Source organism: Drosophila albomicans, chromosome 2R (genome assembly GCF_009650485.2).
Source record: "Drosophila albomicans strain 15112-1751.03 chromosome 2R, ASM965048v2, whole genome shotgun sequence".
In the NCBI taxonomy this organism is placed as follows: Eukaryota; Metazoa; Arthropoda; class Insecta; order Diptera; family Drosophilidae; genus Drosophila; species Drosophila albomicans.
The window spans coordinates 7,528,092-7,554,587 of NC_047631.2; the positions used below are offsets into that span (position 1 = coordinate 7,528,092).

The window sequence follows — 26,496 nt, forward strand, 5'->3', positions numbered from 1 at the left end:
AAAAGCCAGTTTCGGCCTGTACAATAGAATATTTAAATACATTGCAATTTATATTTAATTAAACCAAAAGCAATTCATATGAAAGCAACGCGTTCGACAGATGCTTCAATTTTATACATTTTAATTGCCTTTAAGCTGCAACAACAATAACATAAGTCAATTATTATTTCGAATTCAAAAAATAAACAACAACAACAGCATGCATATTGCAATTTTATTACAAAAGCTGGAGAGAAAATCATTTTAAAAATCAAAAGCGATGCAAATCCTTTGTAATCAATTGCAGAAAAAACGGAAATTGCTTCCATGAATAAAATGTATGTATAAATAAATATGCAATTCAAATAACGACGACGGAAAAATAACGAAAGCGAATTGTCAACCAAATTTCTCAACTAATAAACAATTTAATATCGCACAGATAAAATACTCTTGCAGATTGTCGCAATAAAAGCAAAATGGAAAGTGTTGCAGTTTTAATCGAGCTATAAAAATAGCAAGTTTTTTAATACCAGTGATGAAACTCTTTAATTATTTCAAATTATCGTTCATGCAATGCAATGAAACCACTAAAAACTAAATTAGAAATCATTTTAATATCTAATTCGAGACACACGCTATTAAATATATTGAAATGAATTTAAACTATAAATTAAAATGAATACTCATCAATATTATGATTATAAATATATTCTTCATGTAAATATCTTTTCTGTTTGCAAATTTCTATACTCAACTCAAAGAGTAAATAAATAAAGGTCTAGAATATCAAATGGCAATGCAGAAATCAAAGTATTTTCAACAAATCTGCAGAAGCTGTCGCAACCAAACTGAAGACTAAGTTGAATAAACAAATCTAACAGAGAAATTAGAAGAAAATGTTGAAAGAGAAATGTACAACGACAAGAACCTCGGTGCATTGTAATTGGGTTGTCATCTGTGCGTTGAACACATCAACGTTGCATTTGGTCCCGTGCGGCGTTCGCCATCGATGCGTCGTTGCCCAGCTGCAACATCATCGCCAACAGCAACATCGTCATCAACATCGTCATCGTCGTTGTCGTCGTCGTCAACATTGTCTTCTTCTGCGCTGACAAGCATATTAGCTGGCACTTTGTGCGTCTCACAGCAGACGCAATCCGAGGATGAGGAACACGAATCATCATCCACATCCACATCCACATCGCTGCAGTTGCAGTTGCAATCATTGCTGTTGCTGTTACTTGAGCTGTTGCTGCGTGTGGCAAGAGACAGCAGCAATTTGGCTGTGGAGGGTGGCGAGGCGGGTACTTGACTGTGACGACGATGACTATGATGATGATGATGACGATGCGCATGATGATAATGATGGTGATGATGATGCTGCGGTTGCGGTTGTTGGCTGCTCTGCTGCTTTTGTCTCTGCTGCTTGTTACGTTTCAGCTGCCGCACGCTGTGCGCCTGACGATTGTTGCACATGACGCTGCGACGACACAGCAAATGACGAGCCAGAGGTTGGGACTGCGACTGCGACGGTGTGGCAAGTGGCTGCTGCTGCTTGGCTGCCTCCTGGCAGCTGTCATAACACTTGAAAGTGGACGTCACATTGTTGTTTGTCGCAAGCGGCTGCTGCTGCGGTTCCCCCCCGCGGCAATGCGCACAGCAAGGACAATCGCAGCTAAGCTTTGGCTTCTCATCTTTCGGCTGCTGTTGCTGCTGCTGTTGTGGCAACTGCACATTGTAATCCTTGCCAGCGCTGCCAAAGAGACTCCACTCCTTCAACTGCTTAATTATGTCGCCCTGTTCATGCTGCGTGAGGCAGCCACTTTCTGTTGCCCCTGCCACAGCTGTTGTTGTTGTTGCAGGTGTCGACAACGCCGACGTGGATTTGGACCTGACTTTGTTGGGAGCAAACGTTTGATGCGTATTGAAATAGGCGGCCATCTCACGTACTTTGCCCTGACCGAGGGGCAGCAGGAAGCTGGGACTGAGGAGATTCGTTTGGCTGGAGGCGCGACGTTGGGTCTGGTTGGTGCTGGAAATTTCAATTTCATTGGTGCTTGAGAGTTGCTTAAGAGTTGTGCTGGCACAATATTGATTGCTTTTATGTACATTTTGTGTGCGGGGACAAGCACAGGAACTGTCACTAGGAACTTGTATGCTGACTAGAGGAGGAGTTGGAGCAGTTGTTGCTGTTGCTCCTGACCTTATATGCGATCGCTGCGTGTTGAGTTGCCTTCGACATGGTTGCTGCTGCTGCTGTTGTTGTTGCGATTGCCGCAACAGTGGCATCCGCTCAATGGACTCGCTGGAGGAGCGTTGACTGTTGGACCCAGAGCCACCGGAGCTGTAATCCACTGCCGAGCAGTTTGTGGCCCGTTTTGTGTTCAATTCACGTCGTATCTTTTGTATTAGCGGCATGCGTTCCGAAGCCTGCGGATCGTTGGCCAGCGATTCGTTGGACGAGTTGCTGATGGCGAAGTTGCTGATGGCATCGTGTGTGTGATACTTGCGATCAATGCTTGGCGCCACACTCGTCGTTGGCTGCTCCAGATCAAAGCTGACCGTCTTGCGATAGCCAGCTACAGGATTGCGCTTCACAGTCGATGCTGCTGAGTTGTAGCTGCTGTTGCTGGCCAGGCAAGGACGTTGTTGCTGTTGCTGCTGCTGCTGTTGTTGCTGCTCGTCTTCGTCGTCGATGAAGGGTATGTCGCCAGAGTCAGCCATCGAAGCAATGCTCTCCTCATTGAGCGGCTGATGTGCATCGCTGTAGCAGGCAAAGTTGCTAAACGATTCCTGCGAGTTACGCGTCTCCTGCTGCTGTTGCTGCTGCTCCAGTGGCTCGGTTGGCTCATCGTGATATTCCTCAATGTAAATCGAAGGCGGCGGTGTGCGACGCAGCGGACGCAATGGACTAAAGTGCGGCGGTGCAATCGGTGGCTGATAGTAGCCCGCATTAGGCTCATTCGCGAGATACAAACTGCTGGCGGAACGAGCAATGGGTCGAGTATCCCTGTATCGCGGATCAATGTGCAGCTGATGGCCCAAGGCGCAGAGCTCCTCCTGCAGACAGGAGGCACTCAGACGACGCACTGGCGGCGACGCAGAACGCATGCAGGCAAAGGACTCGCGACGACTGCGATTAAGGCTGTCGTCGGAGATGGAATTGTTGTAATAACGCGCCTGTTGCTGGTACGAGGAATGGCGACGTTGCTGCTGATGGGGATGCTGCAGAAGTTGCTGTTGCTGCTGTTGTTGTTGCTGCTGCTGTTGTTGCTGATAGTTGTTGTCTTAAGGAGCAGCATGTTTAGAGAGCGAATGCGGATTTCATTGGATTGGGGGATTAGCTTACAGCAAACAGCTCAATATTATGTGAGTGTATTATTAATATGTAAGTGTGTTTCTTTTTGGAATGTATGTGTTTATGTATTTGTTAGCTTCTACCCAGCACCAAGTGAATTATGTCTAAGTTGATAAGTATTTGATGTGTGTGTTTGTTTGTGTGTGTTTGCTTGTGTCTCTGTTGTAGCTGGGAGTGCGCCGAGATCAACTACTCACCACGCTGTATGACGGGACTCGGCTGCTGCAGCAGCGTCGCCAGCCCATGGTAAATGGCGCCCTGCTTGGCCACCTCCAAACTGACCACGGGACCCGTGCGCACCAAATAATCAGCAGCACTGCAAGAGAAAGAGAGTTCGAGAGTTAAATTGCCACATCTAATGCGATGCGCTTTCGTATCTCACCGCTCCTGTGTAATGCCAATCAGGCTTTGGCCATCGACGCGCAGCAGCTGATCGCCGGCTTGAAGGCGTCCATCCGCATCGGCAGCTCCGCCGGGCACCACGCTCTTGATGTAGATGCCCAGGCGCTCCTGGCCAGCGCCCTTGGCGGCCACAATGGACAGACCCATGCCGTTGCTGTTCTTGTGCAGCTTTATCAATTGCACCTCCGGCTGAGGCAGCTTATTCGACATGGCGCTTGAGCTGCGCGCCTGCTGCAAAGGGAGAAAACAAAAGGAAGGATTAGAAAGGGAAGTCAAATTGGGTTTGCTCTAGGTGAAAACGGTAGAAAAAAGAGGAACGTGATTAGAAATGTACAAAAATATGTTGGTGAAACTGCTAAAAATAATAAATAAAAACATTTGAAGCTCTATGGCACCGATGAAATTTCCGAACGGAAACGCTGTGCGCGGAAATGATTTCTGTGGCACTCGAATTGACTCGACTGTAAAATCCACAGTAGTAAACATCATATATTAATAATACACTTCTACCTTGTAGGTAGCGAATAGAGCTTCGAATAAATCAATGACAAACCATCAAATCGACAGAGGTACTCTCAATTGGTCAAACTTATTCATAAAACAGAAAAATGTATAAAGAAGCCTAAAGTAATTAGAAAAATCCTATATTGAATTCTAAGTTTCTACTAGAAATCCAGAAGAAATTTTTAATAACAAATTATCAAAAGTGGGTTTTTAAACAGCAAAAATATTTAAAGACATTTATAGAATGCTAAAGAATTAATATAGAGTACTTCATATTGAATTAACTTGTCTTATGTCTGTAAAAGAGTATTAATGTCTGATATAACTAAAAATTACATTAATTAGATTAAAAAGTAAAAAAAAAATGATTAAAACAGTACGTTAATGAAAAGCTAGAACATTTTCAGATGTAAAGAAATTATTTTACAGCAATTTATCTACAGGAAGATATTAAAATAATACTTCCTTAGACACCTTGGTTAACTGAATCGGACACTGTTTCTATAAGGTTTAAGGTTGTTTTTAAGGCAATTTTAAATCATTTAAAAGTTGCGAGTTGAGTAGAGTCCGATAAAAAAGGTTAGTACGATGCTAATCAAACCTGTTGACTCATCCTTAAGACCATCCCATTCAAGGTACTCACATTAAACTGATGCATGTAGACTGTCCAGAGGCCAATCGACGTGGGCTGAGCGGCCAGACGACACATGCCTTGCTGTTGTAGAGGATTCAGGAAGTCGACAAGACCGGTGGGAATGCCGCGCACCACATCACAGCTGAAGCCATCGTCGGGCAAGAGCAGCGCCAAATGCAGTTCGGGGGATTCCTCTAGACGCACCTCTCGGCCATCCGCACGTGTGAGTTCGTCAGCCACAGACTCCGCCATGCGAATGGCGGTATCGACAAGATTGCGTGGAATCTTCTCCTGCTGTAGCAGTGCACTCATCTGCAACGAATTCAGGCGGAAACAGGAGCACGACAATTGCTGGATCTCTTCCACCGAGGACTTGGGTGCCTGCAAGAATTGCGCACACTGATTGATCTTTGCCAAGTGGCAATCGGCAGCCAATTCCAGTCCCTGACGTTCGGCCCACATTTCCAGCAACTGAAGTCGCTCTATCATCACTTTTCCCCACTCGCCGGTGCACATGTGCGAATTGGCCACAATCTGCAAAAGAGGGAATGTGAAATGCGTCAGTGTGAGGTCAGCGACTAGTGATTAACATAAATCTCTTTGGGTAATTCAACCTGTCGACTCCGCTCACCGTATTGAAACAGATGACATTGATGTAGTGAAAGAGCTGCGAGAAGAGCTGAATAGTCAACGCAGCATTAACGCGACAGCGTCGCAACAAAGCCATTGCGGAGCCCAAGACTGTGAGCACCAATCCCGCCGCCGAGTCGTGGTCAATGGTCTCGGAGAGGAATTGATTAAGCGTCTGCGACAGTTCCAAGCGAAAGCAGTTGACAAGATTGCGGAATGCCGTTTGCACAGCCTCGGCGAGCACTTCTTGTGCCTGCACGCTAAATGCGCTGATGTGACGATCCGATTTGAGGAAGTGCAAAAACTCCGAGCTGTTCGCCATCCAAAAGGCGAGGATGCGGGGATCTGTGTACTGCTCCTGGACAACGCCGTAGACCAGATTCGCCACATGGTGCAGGAAAATCGTTAATTTATGGGCGCGCTCTGTCGGCTGCAGCTCTGGACGGTAATGGGTGGAGGCGCGGTATCTGCAAAGGAGAAGAAAACATTTCAATGAACAGCTTTTCACGTGTTGCCAACTATTGATTAATTCATTTTGTATGCCCTGTAGAACTATTAGAACTTAAGGGGAGTAAAGTCTGACGATCTAATAATTTACTTGTAATATTTTTTAGAGATAAAGAATTGCCGATGAATTATTTAAGTAAATTTTATAATCTTAATTCTTGTCTCCACCAACTCCATCCTACCTCAATATAAGTAATATTTGTATGTTCCATAAGTCGTTAATACATTTACTACCTTTAACTATTAACTCGCAAAGTATATTTTAATTTTGGATTATTATTTCAAGTTTAATTTAGAGTAAAGCGAATAAAGCCTTCAACATTTGTTTTAACTTCGTAAAAGATTAAACATTCAGCTCGTTAAAAAAAACCCATTTGAATCTTTCATTCAATAACTTATATTAGAAACTTCATTCTTATCGATCAGAGTAAATTAATTTGCTATTTATTGTTTGTATATCATCATCATTAACTTTCAATTCTAGTGCCAACTACTATCCTAAGTAAATAAAATCACCACCGATAATACTTAAAGTTGCATACTTTTATATTCAATTCAATTAAATCAATTGGCATTCAGGTATTTAAAGAGTACTTCGTAGTCGAGTGAGCTTTAAGAGCTGCTGGCAATCACTGCCTTTCAGCAGTTTAATTTCTGCTTATTGGCTTTCCCGTGGCCTTGACAAATGTCAAAAGAGCTGCCCCCACTCACGCCCCCCTGTTGAAGTGGCACAGAGTGTTGCTGCCACAGTGTCGCTCGTTCGTTACTCGTCGACCCCCGCAATGCCTTGGGCATTAATATTAATAGCGCACAAATTGGGTCAGCAGTCAAGATAAATCATCATAATTGATAATGAATTGTTGATACTATTGGCCACGACACAGCTGGGAATTCGACAGCAAGAAGCAGTCTGCAGTCAAGTCAGTCAATCCATTTAAAGGACGCACATTTGTCAGACGCACTCAGCGACTTGAAGCTGAGAACGCTTAACCCATGTGGGAGCACTGTGATTGCCAACGCACAAGATTAACCCTTGAGGGGTCGTTGCGATTTGAAGTAGGTTAAATGGTGGTAGAGATTTTAATCTACATGTATTTGAAGGAGGATGATAAACTGAGAGTCACTTGTTCAAACATGTAAGAAAGCTGCAGTCGAATGTGACCGACTGAGAGATACTCATCACCTATTTGCAATAAAATCATATTCGAAAAATCTACCGAATAAATATAGTTAAAAAAAATACTGGGATATACTGTGGGATATATTTGGTATATCGATATTGTCCTACATTTAAAATATATCATGAAGTACAAATTATACCAGCAGTAAAATTATTTTTTAAAAAATTTCTATAATTTTTATCGGACGGTAACCAAATTCAGGAATCATAAATACTGTAGTTATTATTAAATTCACCAAAAAACTTTAGCTTCAAAACTAAGCATATCATAAAATTTTTTTCAACTTGCCGACAAACTAATCTACGACCAAATATAACAAGTGCTGTCAAATAAAATTATGTCTATATATATTTTAGAGTGTCATGGCTATATCGTCTCGGCTGTATATGGAGTTGGAAATAGTTCCTTCTGCCTATTACATACATTTCCTGCAAAGTTATAATACCCTTCAACCTAATGTGTAGGGGGTAAAAAAAGAGTGTTTACTATTCAATCGAAAGTAACTGGTATAAAAAGGACTATCAATAATTATGCTGACTAAATGTTAAAAAGTATTAATATTAAGAATTATTATTAAATAATTGTTTATCTACATATCTAAATTTTACTATGCTGTTACATCTAACTGCACAATTAAAGTTAACATCGAGAGCCAGGCAAACAACAACTATTTAGTAACATCGAAGCCAAACAGAAAAGCAATTTACGTACCTGGCACACAAGTAAAGCGAGTAAACCGGAGCCAATTTAAAGTGCGGCACATTCACATCCAATTCGCTGATGATGTGGCGCAGAAAGAGCTCCTGATGCGTCTCGGGGAACTCCAGAACAGCTGGCAAAATTGGCTCTTGTCCTTGGTTATCGCCGGAGCCGCTGCCACCGGCCAAAAGACCGCCAGCGCCTGGCAATTTGGGGGATCTGGAAAGCGTTGAGTTTTGTTGGGAGGAAGCGTGTTAAGTTAATAAAACATCTTTTCACTTGTTTTTTTATTATTTGGCAAGCGACATTAAATTTCCATATGCGGGCAGAGAGCATATGCAAATATCAAAATTAAATTCTGAACTGACAGACAGAAAAATACAATTAAAGCGCACAAAAAGAATCACATAAAAAAAAAAAAACGATGTAACAATGCAAATGTGATGTGTGGATTGCTTGTGTGTGTTTTTTTTGTGTTTGTGTTTTTCTTTGCTGCTGTTAAAAGTTAATTCAAGTTTAATTAAATGCATTTAAAGTTGGCAGCAATTCGCTCTTACCTCTCCTGACTGTTCGAGCCGCCGGATTTCATGCTCGATATTGATTTAATTTCATTCTCCAGATTACCTTCAAGACTCTGACCATCATAATTGCCCCCAGAGGATGCTGCCGCTTGCTGTTGCTCCTGGCTGCCATGTTTACTATCCACCACATCCCTCAACGAGTGCAGTGTCTGTGGATCTGTGGCATTGTTGTTGTTGTTGTTGTTGTTGTGAAACACCGCCGAGGATTGATTCATCTGCTGATGCTGCTCATATTCGCTCTTGTGCGTCTGCAGGTTGAAAGAGTTCGCGATGAAGAGCTTGACTCCAGCATCCGCTTGACTGTTGTCTCTGGTTAAGTTACTCACCGAACTAAGAGCGCCATCCTCATCGTTCCAAGATCCTGGCGATGTTGGTGACCGACTACGAGACGAGTTCCATTTGCCAAGTTATCGGTGTTGTTATTGTTGTGAGTGTGAATTGTTGTTGTGTTGTAAATTGTTTTGCATATTTGTGCATGGGGGCGGATTAATGTCGTACAGCAAAACAAACAATAATAAAAACAAACAACACGTAACGAACATAAAGCCACACAAAGCGTGAACATATAAATAAATGAAATAAAATAAACAAACAAATGTGAAATTTTGCACAAAAAACACACAAAAATGGAAAGTTCAAACAACACTCGACTGCATAAGAGTGTGAATTGTAAATGCCAGCAGAAATTTGCGCAATATCGCAAAAGATGAGAGCAAATTTCATTTGATTCTAAAGTATTCGTAGAAATAATTTCTGAGCATAAAATCCTTGCTTAGGAATTATTTCTTTATATTAAACTCTTTTCCTATTAAAAAATGTAGAAAGATGTTTTCTAATGACAATGCAAAAGAAAGAAAGTATTATTAGGTATTTAAACACATGTTCTAACATTCATATAAAGTATTAAGTTCCTATGGAAAGAATTTTGTTTAAGCAGATGGCGCATATTTATTAGAAATTTTGATTGCATTCTAAAATATTGTCATTATTGACTTTAAGTTATTTCTACAGATTGCATAGACTTAAGCACTTGTATTAACAAATGTTATTCACTGAAGAAGTTAAAGAAAAAGAATTCAAAAGGAAGATTTTCTATAGAAAGCTTAACAGCTTTATTAAGTATACGCACTCGTGTTCTGAACATATGTAAATACATTTGTTCTTAGTTAAGGAAATTTGTTTTCCCAGATGGCGCATATTCATTAGTTCATTTTTGTTGAAGTTAAGCAATTCTTTAATTCGATAAATTAAAGAATTTTGAAAAATCACCTTTAACAAATTTTTCTACACTTTTCAACAAGTTATTAGAGTAAATTTCGTTGTACTTTTATACAATCTTCGTTCCAAATAATACTCGTAGATCTATGTAAATTTCCCTCAAGTATTATGCACAATGCACATTATTTTCTTTTTAGCAAACAATGGAGTGCAACAAAACAAAAAAAAACTATTAAAGTCACAAAGCGTAGCATTTACATTATTCGCAAAATTATTTAAAAACACGCAATAACATTACTCACCTCTCGTAGAGACACGCGGAGTCCAGTTGGGATTGCGACAAGGCCAGATTATAGCGACCATCCGTTGGTGAATCCAGGAAGCGATACGAGGCCACGCGACCGAACATGACGACCGAACCGTTCTGTAGATGGCCAAGAGAGAGAGTGAGAGAGAGAGGGGGAAGAGAAGAGAGCACAGAGAGAACGTGTTGAATTATACACAGAAATAAAGTGCGTACTTATTACTACGTTATTACATGCGATTCAATTAAAATAGTAATTAAATTTTTCAATTTGCTTAAATCATGTAAAGATCATTAAAGATTAATTAATTCAATTATGCACAATTTACATACTATGTTTTTTATGTACGAACAACCGAAATCAGTGCAACGCGTTCAATGGCAGCGTGCCACAAAACGTGTGAGCGCAGCGAGAGATTCTGTGGCACTGCGGCGATTAGGAAAGTTCGATTGAAAAAAATGTGGGGCGTTTCGAAACTAATGACAGACAGTGTCATCGATAACGACGCCCCCAGTTGTCGAAAACTTAGATTTTGTTTGCTGTATATGCCCAGTAAATTCAATTGAAAAAGAGTGTATAGATTTTGATGTATAGATTGTCAATTGAAGAGAAGTCAAAATTTAATGAAAATAGTATTTTAAATGTCCCAATTTAGGTACTTTAATGAAGTAAACAATTTGGTAATATTAATAAATATATTATATATATTGTAGTATTTTCAGTATCTGAAGAGACTATAATCTAAAGGTTGTTCTGACTTGTACTTTGGACACTGCCTTTTAATTCTACATTCTAAAACAAATAACCCTAACGATTCAGAATACTTGTGTAAAATTAATTAAAAAATACCTTTCTTTCATAGCTTTTAATTTTATTTGATAAAAAGAAATGAAGAAAACTATGTAAATTGAATCGAACACTTGTTGATGATCGAATGGATGATGTAATAAAATTTATCGAACTTCATGCATATGAAGTTAAATTTTGTAAATACTTATAATTAATTAGTTATTTTGACCAACTATTAATCTAGATTAAGCTGCAATATTGGTGTTAGAACAAATTAAGTTTCAAAATTAACAAATTTATGTTTTATTTCAAAGCGCAACTGTAAGTCGCATCCTCAATGCCAACTAGAAAGCATCAAACTGATTGTTTATTGAAAATTGCGTTAAACATTTAAGTCTTTTGGTGTTTAGTAACTTTATAAAATCGACAGCAAATTTTCGTATTTACATTTTGTCTATTTTCTATTTGTATATTTGTTGATTTTTATTCAGTTGTTTTGTGCATTTGTTTGGGTTCATTGAACCGCAACTAACCCCAATTTGCCAATTGAATGCAAGAATAAAAATAAATAATAAAAGATTCGAAGCCAAAAAATGTTGTTCTGTATATTGAAGAGGCGCTCTTCCTCTTCGTTTCCCCTTTCCATACATCAAGTACCGTTACGTTACGTTTGTGTCGAGTCTCTGGAGACAGTTTGACGTTATTGCCGAGCATTTGGGGCTTATCTCGAGTTCAGCGAGGTAGAGGCAAAGGGGCAGGTTGTGTTTTAATAGGTGCGGGGTGAGGTGAAAGGGGGCCTTAAGTTTGCTTTTGTTTATTTGGTTTCGAATTCATCAAGCGGAAAGTCAGAAAAGTTTTTACAGTGTCAGTAGTAGAAATGTTATTCGTGTTGTTGTTGTTGTCGATGTTGTTGCAATTGTTGCTGCTGCTCATTGTGATTTTTGGCCAAATGCGTGAGAACGCAGCGTCAACTTTATTCGTTTAGTGGGTTGCTCTTGATGTTGATGTTGATGTTGTGTTTGTGTTGCGTTGTGTGTGTGTGTCGAAAAGTTGTCAAAACAAAAGATAAATCAACTGCGCCCCAAAGGTTGCGACGAGTTGTCACTGGCTGAGCAAACACACAACACAAAGTTGATGGAAAGCTTGTCGGAAATTTAACTTTTGAACATTCTCTGCCAGCAGCGGCAAATCAAATTGTTGATGATAATGAACTTGAGCAACAAAGTGCACGAAGAGCAACTCATTTGAAAGAACTCTTTATCCCCAATGAATCACTTTAAAATTCAGGTTCAGTCGACATGACATTAAGTTAAATTGTTTAAGCATGTTTAATAAAATTCTAATATATAGAATAACTATTGGTTGTGTTAAACATTTATGAAATAGCTTGCTAAAAATATTTTACGACTTATTTTGGAATCGTGTCAACTTTAATATTCCGTATTCTCGACTATTATGTGACAATTTTGTGGCTCTACTTCCAAATATTGATATTGACTGCTGAATATTTAACCCGAAAATAAAAACGAGTTCAAGTGCGGCCAAAGTGGAAAGCGTAAAATAAAATATTGCGAAACAGGTCGATATTTTTGATATAGATTGTGCTTCTCGACTGGTTGCTAACATATTAAATATCGTTTCAGTTAAATATGTAAATAGATTTTGATCACCGAGTGTAATTCTCTTTTACATTTACACTGAATACACTTCCTCTGGCGGAAATACTCAAGCTGTTACTCAATGTAAACGTTTTGTCGCCAAAGGCTTTCGCAATAACAAATTGGGCACTTTACTTATATTAGCCTGGCAATCAGTTTCGCTGCTTTCATTTCGTTTATCCAGCTCATTTCACATACATGTATTATGTGCATTGGCAGGAAAAACTCGAAAAAGCCTTTACACCAAATGGCTGCAAACATGAAATGAAATTGCGTGACAAATGCCAACAGAGCAACGCCATTAACTCTGTGTGGTTGCCACAGCCTTTAAGAGCACAAATCCTTTACTGGGTCAAGCCTGAGATGAGAGCTAAGAACAGAATTATTTGGCGGTTTGACATGATGCTTAAACTCGAATTACGTATACGACTCGTAGGAGAGTTGGGACTAACGAATGCAACTGGTTTTGCTTGTAATTAGTTTGAATTAAAACAAAAAATTAGGCATTTAAAGAGTTAAGAAATATAATAAACTTGACAAAAGGAAATTCTTGTATTGAAATTGAGAGATGCACCAAATACTTTAAGTCATTAAGAAAATATTCAAGTAGGATCTACAATTTGGATTTACCTTCGTATCTGTTCGTTTAATTTTAAACACACATGAAATTACACTTAAATTACGATCACAACCCAAAAGCAACTTTCAATCTAATGAATGCAATATGCAACTGATTATGCTTTTTTCTTGTATTGAAGAGATTGCATTAAATGATTATAGAAGTAAGATCTACAATTTGGATATACCTCATATCTCTTCTACGAGCTTTTTTAAAGCAATTTTATGTTTGAGCCACACAAAATACACTTGCATTAAGCATACGACCCGTAGGCTACGGTCGGGCTAATGAATGCAATATGCAACTGGTTATGCTTGTAATTAGCTTAACTTAATTTAAACTCATTTCTTGACAGGAAATTGGACAATTAAGGAAAGCTTCTAACTATGAAATGTATGCTCGACTTTTAGATACCCGCTACCTATTTCCAATAAAACCATAATACCAAATACCAGTCTGTATTTGGTATATCGATATTGTACTTTATGCTTCTTTCTGCCTGTTCTCCTTTTCCCTATGGGTAGCAGGTATATAGTAGAGATTATCGAATAATACTTTGGTTCGTAAGCAGACAATCTACAATTAGGAGTAAACTTCTCATATCTCTTACACTCTATAATTTAAAATATTACTATCGACAATCACAAACAATAGCACGAGAGTGAATATTGAAATGGAAATGTTCGAATTATATATCAAATCGTAAATTCACTTTTTTATTTTCTGATTTCTATACATTTTTTATTTAGATACGGTAGTTTAATTTTGTGGCTTACTCTTGAATTACGCATACGACAAGTGTGTAAGAGTGAAGTAATTAATGCAAATTACAGCAATTATAAAAAATTCCACATTAAGAAAAAATGCTGACATGAATTTTACGTATTGTAAATAAGAAAATTTCTCTAATTTTATAATCAACTGTTAAAGGTAGATATTAGATTGCTTCATAAACAAATCACACAAATAATTTCTATGTCTGCTTTAATTTAGAACATTTCCAAAGGTAGCACCACAAAATAGCGTTGAAAATGAATGTGGATTGATGTAATGCAAAATTATAATCGAACTTCTTCAATATGTGATTTCTTTTATCAATACATCGTTTTATATTTAAAGATGATATTTTAAGTTTCTGGGCTACACTTGAATTACGCATATGACCAGTGTGTAAAAGTAAAGCAGTGAATGCAAATGGCAGCAATTAAAGATAGTTGCTGACAGGAATTTCTTGTATTGAAAATAAGAAAATTTCTGTAGTTTCATTATAATTAATCAGTACTTTGATACATCAACAAAACCTACAAGTAGAAACTTTAACCAGAATTTAACTTCCCATTCTGATATATGCTTTAATTTAAAACATTTGCAAACGTAACTACTCAAAATAGAAACGAGAATGAATGTGTAAATGAAAATGTGCAACTTACATGCAAAATGGTCGGCTGGCTAATGTGATGTCCATTGACAAAGGTGAGCGCATCCGTGTGCAGCGGCGTGACCGTGCAAACGCCTTCCAACAACGAGATGAGACAATGCCTTGGCTGGATGGAGGGTCCAAACAATTGCAGGCAATTCGTGTTGGCCGAACCGACCTCGACCGGATCGCTGCCCAGCTTTATGCGACGTCCGCCATCGCCGCTGTGCGTCACCTCGACGAGGACGGGACCTTCACGATCCCCTGACATGTGATTCGCACCATTCGCGGCGCCCAAAGGCTTTTTCTTGCGTCGACGAGGCTGCGAATCCGCCGGACGGCGTCGCACATGAAACATGATGGAACCTGCCAAAAAAAAAATAGAGTAAAGAAAAAACAATAAATATATATGAAATTTAAAGGTAATTGAATGTAATAAAATACTTTTTAAATTCATAGTTAGAATGAGTGTGTGAAATCTGCCGCCAGCAATGCAGCTTTGTGCGGCCTTTGTGCAGCGAATCTCGCTGAAAAGTGCAGTTTCGGCAAATTGACTGCCACAACAGCTACAACAGCTGCCACAACAGCTGCGAGTCGAACATGCCACCTCGAAAGCCGCTACGTAAATATAATTGACAATGGCATCGGGTCAGACAGTGGTGGCAGCGCATATTAGGCAGGGTCAAAGTAAAACACAATGCCAAAGTAAAGTAAAGTCACAGCAAACTATAAGGTTAATAAGTAGAGTATGAATAAGAATTCATATATCATAGATATATTCAAACAACAACAAGGATTGTTTCATTCATAAATGAGTTGAAATGTTGTGTATAAATATATTTTTGATATCATTTGATGAACAATGCAAAACTATACAACATTTTAAATGTACTAATAAGCAAAAATACTAAATACTAAATGGAAAATATATGGTATACGCCTAATATGCATTAAGTATATATTGCAGTGAATTTAGTATTTATTCAATATATAACAACAGCTGAAAATACATGTGAATTGCAATTTTGATGATGTGGAAAGAGAATAAGAGCTTTGCTAGTACAATCTACAACCTTTATAATATTATATAATTAATAAGAGTCAATAAAGTTTCACTATTCATTCCAAAGCAAAAACAACAAAAAAGTATTTTCCCTATTCAAGAAACAGAACCTTAAAGCTATAATAGTAGAGTTATGTGTGAAGTTTGCTTTTATGCGACATAAAATTCAATTGGAAAATATTACAGTGGAAGAATAACAATTATTTGACAATAATTGAAGCTATAAAGATTTAATAGTTGTCAAAGTCAGCTTTAAAGTTAGATTATCCTACACATTTATTTGTAGTCTCTTTACCCAAGCAAAAACAGTGACAAAGTTTAAATATTCATAGCAAACTTTCCAGTGAAATCAACAAAAATATATTCCACATAAAAGTATGATTATGATTTAAAATGCAGCGTCTCTATTATGCAGGGACATCACTGTCGCACTGAACTGCAACTGCCAAAGTAGTTTTGCATCGCATCGCAACTGAACTTTTTGAATCTCATTAGCTCATTTCGCGCTACCCAAAAACGAAGTCTTGCTTCAATAATTTCCGAATTCGTAAGAAGCCAGCGCCAATTGTAGGATTTGAGAAGAGCGCAGATAAGTCTATTTAATAGATCGGGCATGATAACTAAATAGCTTGGGAGCAACAGACAACTAGACAAGCAGCTGACAACTTTTGTTATTCTCTTGTCTTTGTAGATATGAAATTTACAAAGTCGACAGCTGCACTAACAACAAACAGAGAACAGAGCGACAGATATACACAAACCCAGATATATAGTATATATAGAGATGTGAGTGTGTGTGAGCTGTTAGTTTGCTTTGTTTTCTTTGGCTGCTTGTTGTGCATTGTACAGAATGTTAAACGAACCATGCAAAATATGATGCCAGCCAGCGAGACGCCCCTTGCCTTGCCTTGCCTCGTTTCGCAGCTGAACCCTGGACCATTGACTTCATGGTTGCCATAGTTGTGTAGTAGGAAACTGCAGCATGCATCGTAACATGAAACGCTCCACAGATGGCAACGAGAGACAGAGAGTGGAAAAGATATAGTGGGAGTAGATATGCTAGAATGTTTGGGCATGTCAAGTTGAAAAACTTATTAAAAAACTGAATTGAAACGAACCAAGAGCGCAGAGCGAGAGCGAGAGCGCTGAGCTCTGAGGCAGCCTCAGACAGTTGATGGGCGACGGTGCACAGGACGTATGCGCAATGTAGAAATTGGTTTTTGCCACTGGGGAAAAGTGTTTCACAAAAAACCGAAAAGAAAAAAGAACAACAACAAACAGCACAACATGAAAAACAACAAGAAGAAATATTGTGTGTGAAATACCTTTTTTGCGCAACCAAAAGAACCACATTTGTTATACTCGTAGCACAAATATGAAGACATATATTGGCCAGGTCATTGCATGTGGCTTGTTCTTGCTGGCATTATTATTGTTATCTGCAGTATACGGATTATATGTATGTATGGCTTGTTCTTGTTTTGTTGCTTCGTTCTTTGATTTTGTGGCTCAGCAGCAACAACAACAGCAGCATCAACTTTCGAAGAACTTTATAACCGCAAACAATAAGCAAGAAAACAATAATCGTCGAGTGTTGGAGAGAACACAAAAACAAAACACAAAATGAAACACGTAAAACTTAAATGAAAGTCAAATCCACAACACACTACACTTTACAAGTAGTTTTTAGATTAGTTTTTCATTCCTTACACTTTTTTATTTCCCTCCTTACGTTTACTATCAAAATAACTCTGTTTTACTATCCGGTAATTGAATTTCCCGCTGCTTCCTTTCGCTACATTTGCATTGCAAGTCAATAATTTACCACTGATTGATATTGACAGTTGCTTTCGCTTTAATGAAATGTCCGTAACTGTAACTTATGGTCCAACTATGCCACGACAACAACTGTAAATTGTAAATCAATCAACAATCAGGCAAATGGATATAGCATCAACTTAAGGTGAACAACGCGCATTTCATGTGTCCACGTGCTCATTTCGTATGCATGACCAGCTGTTGCAAGGCGCACAGGATGAACGCCCAGGACAATGGGACAGTTGACCTCTGTCTATAAGTATGTATGTATGTATCTTGTGTCCCCTTTCGTCCCATGGCAATTTATTTCTCCGTATTTAATTCGAATGAACACAATGAGCATGGCAACAGCCAAACACCCTGCATATTTTGAGGCGCAAGGGGATATAAGTATATTACTTAGAATTCAATCTTTTTTATACCCGCTACCCATAGGATAGAAAGGTATTATAACTTTGAGCCTGCTGGAAATATATGCAAAAGGTAGGAGTCATAACCGGCTCCATAAAGTATAAAAATATATTCTTGACCAGCGTCAACAACCGAGTCATGATTTGCGAGATTTCACCTGGATTTCACAGACAGAAATATATTTTAAATATATATTTTTACTTCCGCGCCCGCAAATTGAAAAAAGAATAGCAAGTATAATTTTTAAGTTACTTTTTTGGTATATACAATAATATCTTGCTGTCCTATTAAGATTACTTGCGTTAAACCCTGCTATAGCTTTTATGATTATCGAAAACTTGGTTGCGATCAGATAAAAATTTTAAGAAATACTTTTGTATATGGTATGGTATATTTAAATGTAGTAACATACTATATCAATATATCAAATATAGCTTTCGGTATATTTTAGTATTTTGTGATATATTAATTTGGTATACTTAAAGAATAATACTGCACTCTTTTGCTCATATTCAAATTGGGTAGCGGCTATTTCACAGCGTTTTCACTTGTTTACTTTTGCTTTAAATTTGTATAGAAGTTTTTCATTTTCGACATATCTTATTTTTGATATTATTTTAATTTATTTGTGCATTTCCTTTTTCTGGTCTGATTGTTAAACACCATTATCAACGCTCAGACTATTTTATTAGTATTTTTATTCTTTTATTTAATCTATTTTAGAATATTCGAATAACATCCCTAAAAACTCTAGCTTTAATAGACTTGTACCATATTTACAAAAAAAATTGTATATCGTTTTTCTTATTAAAATCCCCAATTATTTTCTCTATAAATTTTTAAATACTTTTCTCTTTGGCGCTTTTTAAGAATTTCGTTTGTTTACTCAACTGATTAGGACATAAAATCCATCATCTCCTCTTAGACTATTCACAAAAACAAAGGAAATAATTTCAAGTTTACAGTAACACATTTTGTGGTTCTGATATTGTTTAAATATTTCCTGTATTGCGTATGGATTTTGCTTCTTCTTGATCTAATTACAACTTAAATTTTATCATCCATTTACAGACAGAACGAAGTCGGCATTAATTTTATTTATTTACCCAACCCAAATATAAAAGGGAATATTTACAATTCAAACTATCATATTTTAATGCATTCTCCTATAATTTAAATTTAAATGTATTCCCTTTAGTGAAGTTAGTTTTAGAATTGTGTATTTCATATTGCCTGATCTGATTAGGACTTTAAATCCATCATCCACTTACGGACAACTAAGTTGGCATTATTTTTGTTGCAAGCAGATTTCTAAGATTTATTCAAATGCGACTTATCCTCTTAGTGTTTACTTCCATGTACATGTAATATTTTTGCTTAGAGCTCACGAATATAACTAGCCACAGAGGGTCTTGTATGAAGAGCTACTCGTCGTGCTTGCATTGTAGGTGTCTGTATCCTTGACAGTTGGCATTTGTAAAGAAAAAGCTGAGAGCATAAAAGCAAAATTGTATGGAAGGCGAGGCGAGGCGAGGGCGTGTGTGTGGGTGAAATAAAAGCAGAGGAAAAGGAGGAATTTTAATTGTTCAGTCTTGGTCAACAGCTTGGCAGCAGGTAACAGCTTTAGCTATACAATATACAGAAACATACTCACACACACATTCACACACACACTTACACTCAATGTTGACAGTGGAAATTTCAAGGCACAGGACACGGCAGAGAGAGCAAAAATGGCTGCGAGCCATGAAATTGATTTGGTCAACAACGCGTCACAATCATGTGTGAAAGCGTCCATCTGTGTGTGTGTTTGGTTTTTGGGTGCATGTGTCTGTGTGTGCGTGTGTGTGAGTGTGTGTGTGGCACGTGCATAAGTGCGCATAAATTGGCAACAGCGTGTGAAAGCAGCTGCAAATGTCTGTGCACTGAAAACAATGCAGCGGCGAGAAAATTGCATAACTGGTTAAGTCAACTGCCTCTCTTTCCCTCTCCTGCCTTCCTCTCCCTCTCCCCTTCCCACCACTTCTGGCGGCATTTTCAACGCGTTGTTCTAACCAAATTGCTGTCAGGTATTGCCACACACACACACATGTGGTCAGAATCCTTTCATTGCTGCCAGGCTTATGTATGTATGTATAAATGCATGCTTGTTTCTATGTGTGTGTGTGTGTATGTATGTGTGTGTGTTTGGGTCATTAAAGTGTTCAGCAAACGCGGCGCACATTAATTTATATTAGCGAAGCTTTTCCCGTCTAATGACCAAAGCCATTTGACGGTTTAACGCAAAATCCAAGCGAAGTCTTAATTCTATGGTGAATGCCAAATACCCTTTAGAAAAGGGGAATATATATATATCATTATATTATTATATTATTATGTACATGATTTATACTATATTGTTTATCATAAATTGTATATAAGTTTGAACTATTATTATATATTTTATATAAGTTGAACTGTTGAAATTATTGAAATTCTGCTAATTACTTTTAACTAAAGTTGCAATTTTCAACTACTACAAAGTAAGTAAAAGTTGCGCTTTTTAAATACTACAAAATAAACTTTAAAGTTATTTTTTCTCATAGGAAAAAAAGTCTTCCAGAAAATCAAAGCCTTTGTCGTATGTTAACTAACCAATCGCGAGCTAAATTGAAAAGCTTTTCAAGCAAGCGAAATTTAATTAAAAGTAATTTTAAGAAAAGTTTTTACAGCCAGCATTTGAATGGGCGCCTTTTTGTATTTCCTAATTGACTGAGATTGATATTCTGGTCATCAGAGCTGGTGGGCTGATGGGCGTGGCAGCAGCAGAAGCAGAAACAGCGGCAGCGGCAGTCTGTGCTTTGAAGTTAAATTAGCCAAATTAGTCGTGAAACGTGGCAAAGTTCTTGACTTTGGTGAACCAAGAAACCAAAACCAAAACGTCAAGAGCAACTGGAATGTTGCTCCTCGCACTGAAAATGTTTGCTATTCAATTCCAAGAGCTACTCACTCACACATTCACACTCACACCACAACAAATAGTCGAAAGGACTCAAGCAGCCGCACATACAAAAACACACACACACACACAAGCAAGTTGCCTCAAGTTGTGCAAATTAAAACAATGAAAATTTAATGAGTCAAGTTTTGCTGCCATCCACAGCAGGACTAAGGCGAAAGCCAGTCTCAACTTGAATCCTCTGGCAAAGGCAGCATCAACAGCACAATGCGACAACATTGTGGCAAATGGTAAATGTTGCACATGGTAAACATCGACCCTCAATGCTGAGGTCAACAAAGTTTGGCTATGGAGCAATTGCCATCAATGTTATGTTATGTGTACATTGGCAGCTCAAAAGAAAATGTTCAACAAATTTCAATAAACATCAATTCATAATGTTTTCAATTTTAATATGTAATGGCGTGTGAGTGACATCAATTTAATTTGAGTTCTTTTTCAAAGTTTGTTCAAGTATTTTTCAAATTGAATGAGTTTTAAAGCATTCAATTTAAATCAATTTTAAATCAGCATATAATTATCAAAATCTTTTTAAATTATCATAACTTTGTACATATACTTTAAAATTTATTCCGAACCATTAAATTCTGATATTGAGTAATCGATTTTATTTGTATTCAGTTGAATTGAGAGTAAATTTTAAAATATATATTCGAATTAAAATTTGATTCAAGTATTTTTCAAATTCTGTCAATATTAAAGCATTATATTTAAGTCTATTTGAAATCCGAATTTTAATCAATTTTTTATGAATGCGTTGAACTTTTTTGTTCCAAAAAAAAACTATAAATAATACCTCACTAAATAATACCAAACTAAAAAATACCTAACAAAAAAAGAGGCTCACAATTTCATATTTTTATTAATTACTTTTATCACTATTAAATTTTAATGCTCATTTAAGTGTTAGTCAAGTTTTTTGATTTTGCAAGCATTATTATAAATATATATGTATATTTATTATCAGAGTTTTATTCAGTTTTGCTTCCGAACCATTTAATACTCCAATAAAGTAATCTATTTTATTTGAATTACTCAGTTCAATTGAGTAGGTTTTAAAATGTATATTCTTATTAAAATTGGATTTAAGTATTTTTCAATGTGAATTTTCAGTCATTATATTTGTTCTATTTTTTTTTTTTTTTTTTTTTTTTTTTGTAATGTATTCAATTTTATTATGAATGCGTTGCACTTTTTTGAATAACTAATACCTTAACCTAACATTTTTTTACAAACCATTAAATATCAAAATAAATTTGAGTTACTTTTATCTGAGATAATGATTCAAGTATTTTTCAAATTCGATGACTTTTCAAGCATTATTTTAATATAGATTTAAATCAGAGTTTTTTAATTGAGAATGCATTTCACTTTTTCGTGAAAATAATACCTTAATGTTACTTTACTTTTTATACCGAACCATTAAATACAACAATTAAGCTGAGTAATCGATTTATTGTAATTACTCCTCATCATTGTTGAGTCCATTGAGTGTTATAATGTAGAAAACTAGACGGTTAATAATTACTCAATTGCCAACGTTGTTTATTTAAGCAGATGAATCAACTGTCAGGCTACTTTATAAATAAATATAACTTTTGCCGGCAATCGAATCGACATGTTTATGGATCCACAGAGAGGCATTTCATTAATCTTATCGCAATATTGACTCGAATGGCAGTAACAAGAAAGCAAACACAAATAATCGATGCACAAAATCGAATTAAACGCAAAGTTATTAACCCAGCAAGTACACGAGATTCCTATTTTGACATCGCCCTCAAACTCAAGTTGAAGCCATGACCACGACCACGACCACGACCCTCAGCCTCAGTCAATATTCTGTGGCACTTTTGTGCCGAGTAACGCCCAAGGCGGCTATCAGCAATTTTGCTAGACAATTTGGCAACAGAAACAATAAAAATATAATTGCCACACTCAAGGCAGAAGCAACAGCCGCAGGGAAAATGCCAAAAGAAGACAAGTGAGAAGGTAAGTCGACTTTAAGATACCCTCTAAAATGTTACCCTCTAAATAACTTATTGAATAAAATGTTTAAGTTCGTGAGACAGCTGGAAAAGTGAACTTGTTGAATATGTAAACCTGTATACCCTAAGCAATTATTAAATGCAGGGTATAAATATCATGCAATGTTAAATGAAATGAAGAAAGTAGAGGACAACGAAAACGAAACTCTAATAGTGTGGAATAAATGAAATATGATTGAATTTTGTGGCCGTCTGCGTTTTACTTTTATCGCAGCTAGAAGAATATTAGATTAGAAAGAAGTTGCCCACAAAAAAAGATTTATGACTTTCGATTTGTCAGCGGTCAGCGTATAGACGATTCACACACAAATACACACACACACTCATTGACATTGTCCTTTAATCGAAAAAAGCTAAAATGTTTCGGCAGGCGGCATTCTTCGAGTACTATACGAAATATATTGATTTTTGTCTGTTTGTTTTGGCAGGGCCAAAGCCAGCAAAGGATTATTCGAAGAGAAGGTTATGTTCGGTGTTCGCTTTCTCTCTTTTTTATTTTTATCGTACATATCGCGCAATAATAAAAAATTACATTTTTATATGACTTTCAGAATTAATGGCTGGGTTTAGCTCCCCACCGTCCACCGTCCACTGAACGCTATGAACCGTGACAGGGTCGGGAGTATATAATACCCAAAAAAAAAAACAAAAAAAAACCGGAGAAAATGGGAGGCAAAACCATGTGGAAATTCAATTTGGTCTCAAAGGAATTTAGGAACAAGCACTACAACAAGTAAAACAATATTGGGGAAGGACAACAGCCATTTAAATTGAAATCAAAATAAAGCTGACAGCGCATAAAAATGCGAAATTAAATTAAATAAAAAATTGCAATCAAATTGAAGGCGGATTCAAAGCACAAACACAGAGACACAAGCAAAACACACAATCGCAGTCACAGACACAGACACAGAAAAAAGTCGACGAAACTTTTCAACCCGGTCGCGAATGAAATTCATTCTTTTGCTGCTTTGCATTTTGCGAGTTAATAATTCTTCTTATATTTCTTCTGTTTTTTTCTCTACTTGGTCGAGTGACTAACCGTCGACTGGTGGACACTAAGTTGAGCCGAGCCAAGCCAAGCTGAGCTGAGCTAAGTCGAGCTGCTGCTGTTGCTTTTGCTGCTCTGGCGGACGCCGGTTTGCGACAACAATGCGTTGACACAGCACAAGGATAACTGAACTGAACTGAGAAGAACTGAACACTGAGCACCAACAGCAAGCACCAAGCACTGAGCACTCGGCACTCGGCACACGAGCGTATGAGCAACGCGGGCAAAGGCAAAGGAAAAAGGCGCTGACTGACTCACTTGCAGACTGACTGACAGAAGCGCTCGGTGTGTGAATGAATGGGTGAATGAATGAATGAATGAATGAAATAACGAAAAAGCAACAGCAGTAAATTATATATATATATATATATCTGAGTGTGTATGTAAAGCAACATTTAGTTTACATTGTGGGTGTGTTTGTGTGTGTGCGTGTGTGCTTAAGTGCGTTCACCACACATACACAGCTACACCAAAAGCGACTATGTATCTGTGTCCCCCACATCCATACAAACACACACACACACACACACACAACCGAACTCGTATTCGTATTCAAATGCCCCAAACGCATGCAGCCAGTACAACTGAATAAATGCCCTATGTCTGGGGAACGGTCAAGGCTACGTTATGAATGACACGATAAACTGCTTTAGTGCTTTAGCACTTCAGAGCTTTTTTAGAATAGAATCGAAATAGAAAAGAAAGCTTAGAAGCTTTTCAAATTGTTTATGCCGGAACATCGAACGGATTATTAAAAGACTCTCAATTAGAATAAAGTCGTTAAATGCCAATAACAAAAAGTAATCATCAATTTAATGATACTTCATTGGGTTCATAATTTGTAAAATACATAGTGTCAACTTTAAAAAAGGAATTAATAATTTGTATAAGATATACATATATTGTGGAGTATATGCACAATAGTGCATTAAATACATAAAATGAAATAACATGATATAACACATAATCTATTTTTAGGAATTTTTCTTTTCATATTCTTGTGAATAGAATTTAAAGAAATTATAATAATTAATAAATAATAATAATAAAATAGTAATAATAATAAAATAATAAGTATAATAATAAAATAGTAATAATAATAAAAAAAAATAATAAATTAATAATAATAATAACTCCGTCTTTAAACATATAAACACTTTTTTGTCATTTAATGAATAAACAATTTTGAAATATGTTTTTGTTCAATTAATAATATTCAAGTTAACTTTTGTTATTTATGAAATCAATAAGTAACGCTTTTGTTTATTTTCCATATGTTTATGTTTAGCAATAATTTAGATATCACAAATATTTCTTTATGTTTCAATTCAATAAGTATCGCCTGTATTTATTTATCATATATATTTATCATGTTTAGCAATAAGTTAGACCTCACTAAAATTTCTCAATGTGTAATCATAATTTATCTATCACTAGATATAGATTTACACGTACAATGGGCAAAAAATGGCAGACTATTTGTCTAGCCGAGATTTGCATATTAACTAATCCACAGCGCCATGTTCATGAGAGTGCATAAATCAACCTGAGTATATCATCATCATAATTTGACGCTCTCTCACACAATCGATATGCCCATACCCAGGGCAAGCATGAGAATACCAAGAAAAACAAAGAAAATCCAAAAAATGCCAAATACACACACACACACAAATACACACTGCTATGTGCGTGTGTATCTGTTGGATATAAAAACATGAGCTATGTATTCTTGAAGCTACTTTTCGGCTAACGAGCTTCTCGCATCTCACATCACATCACATCGCATCGCTTCGCAGAGTCAACGTCTTTATTGTTGCCCACAACTTGCACTTGAGATGTTCGCTTGGTATGGAGAATGAAAGCATGCTTAATGCTAACTGGCAAAAGGATATTAAAAATGTGCAATAAACCCCCCGAAGCGTCATAAACATAAACAGAGAAAACCATAATATTCTTATTTAATTGCTTAGAGAAAACTTCCGAATTGCAACAATATCACAATTTTTCTTATTTTTTAAATGCATTCTATAGACGACCCCCTATAAAGTAAGGGAGTCTATTTCCAAAAATTCCGAACGCTTATCCAAGCAAGATCTGCGAACGGGGGTGATAATTATATCTTTGGTGTCAGCAGCAATGTCCTCACTAGACGTTCATTGAACATTTCTGCTCCCCAAGACAAGGAAGGAAGATCGTCCGCAGCAGACGGAACCTTAATCGCCAAGTGCTAGAACCATTTGCGAATTCCAAGCGCAAAAGCTTGCAAAAAAAAAGCGATCGAGAAAACGCATTCCGAAGGACATCGCGAACCGGTTCGGTTGCAGCTTTGGGTGCAATAAGTCAACTTTACACCCATTAAAAGGGGTTGCAATGATCAATTGAGATGCCCAGGAATGTGGGCAAACAACCCCTATTAAGTGATATATCTTCTTTATGATGATGATGATATGGAAAGTAATTAAACAGATTAATGTGTGCTCGCTTAACAAATGCACTCTGCACATTAACTTAATGACATTCATTTATATTCAGGCGCCCAACTTATAAATAAATAGTCAATTTCCGAGCATAAACTACGAATAAATAATGCCATTTCCCCCACCCCCAACCCCGAAAAAAT

The 26,496-nt window shown here is 37.1% G+C and overlaps 1 protein-coding gene and 1 non-coding gene across 11 annotated transcripts in view; both read right to left on the reverse strand.

The window, feature by feature from the left end:
- The window catches only part of LOC117576667 (afadin), a 62,567-nt gene that overhangs the window by 6,168 nt on the left and 29,903 nt on the right, over nt 1-26,496 (reverse strand). For 3 of the 10 annotated variants that reach the window (XM_034261641.2, XM_034261638.2, XM_034261648.2), the window contains 9 exons: nt 14,498-14,850; nt 9,999-10,120; nt 8,805-8,859; nt 8,455-8,726; nt 7,910-8,116; nt 5,512-5,977; nt 4,890-5,414; nt 3,723-3,973; nt 3,538-3,656 (listed from right to left, as the gene is read on the reverse strand). In XM_034261641.2, the coding sequence (XP_034117532.2) occupies nt 3,538-3,656; nt 3,723-3,973; nt 4,890-5,414; nt 5,512-5,977; nt 7,910-8,116; nt 8,455-8,726; nt 8,805-8,859; nt 9,999-10,120; nt 14,498-14,850 (2,370 nt within the window). Of the gene's footprint in view, nt 1-910; nt 3,270-3,537; nt 3,657-3,722; nt 3,974-4,889; nt 5,415-5,511; nt 5,978-7,909; nt 8,117-8,454; nt 8,727-8,804; nt 8,860-9,998; nt 10,121-14,497; nt 14,851-16,872; nt 16,916-26,496 lie in introns of those variants that run through there. The other 7 variants (XM_034261642.2, XM_034261639.2, XM_052007763.1 and 4 more) reach the window with 6 other exon arrangements.
- On the reverse strand, nt 25,935-26,065 carry LOC117577006 (U4atac minor spliceosomal RNA). Its single transcript, XR_004573001.1, has one exon. It is a non-coding gene; the product is annotated as a U4atac minor spliceosomal RNA (small nuclear RNA).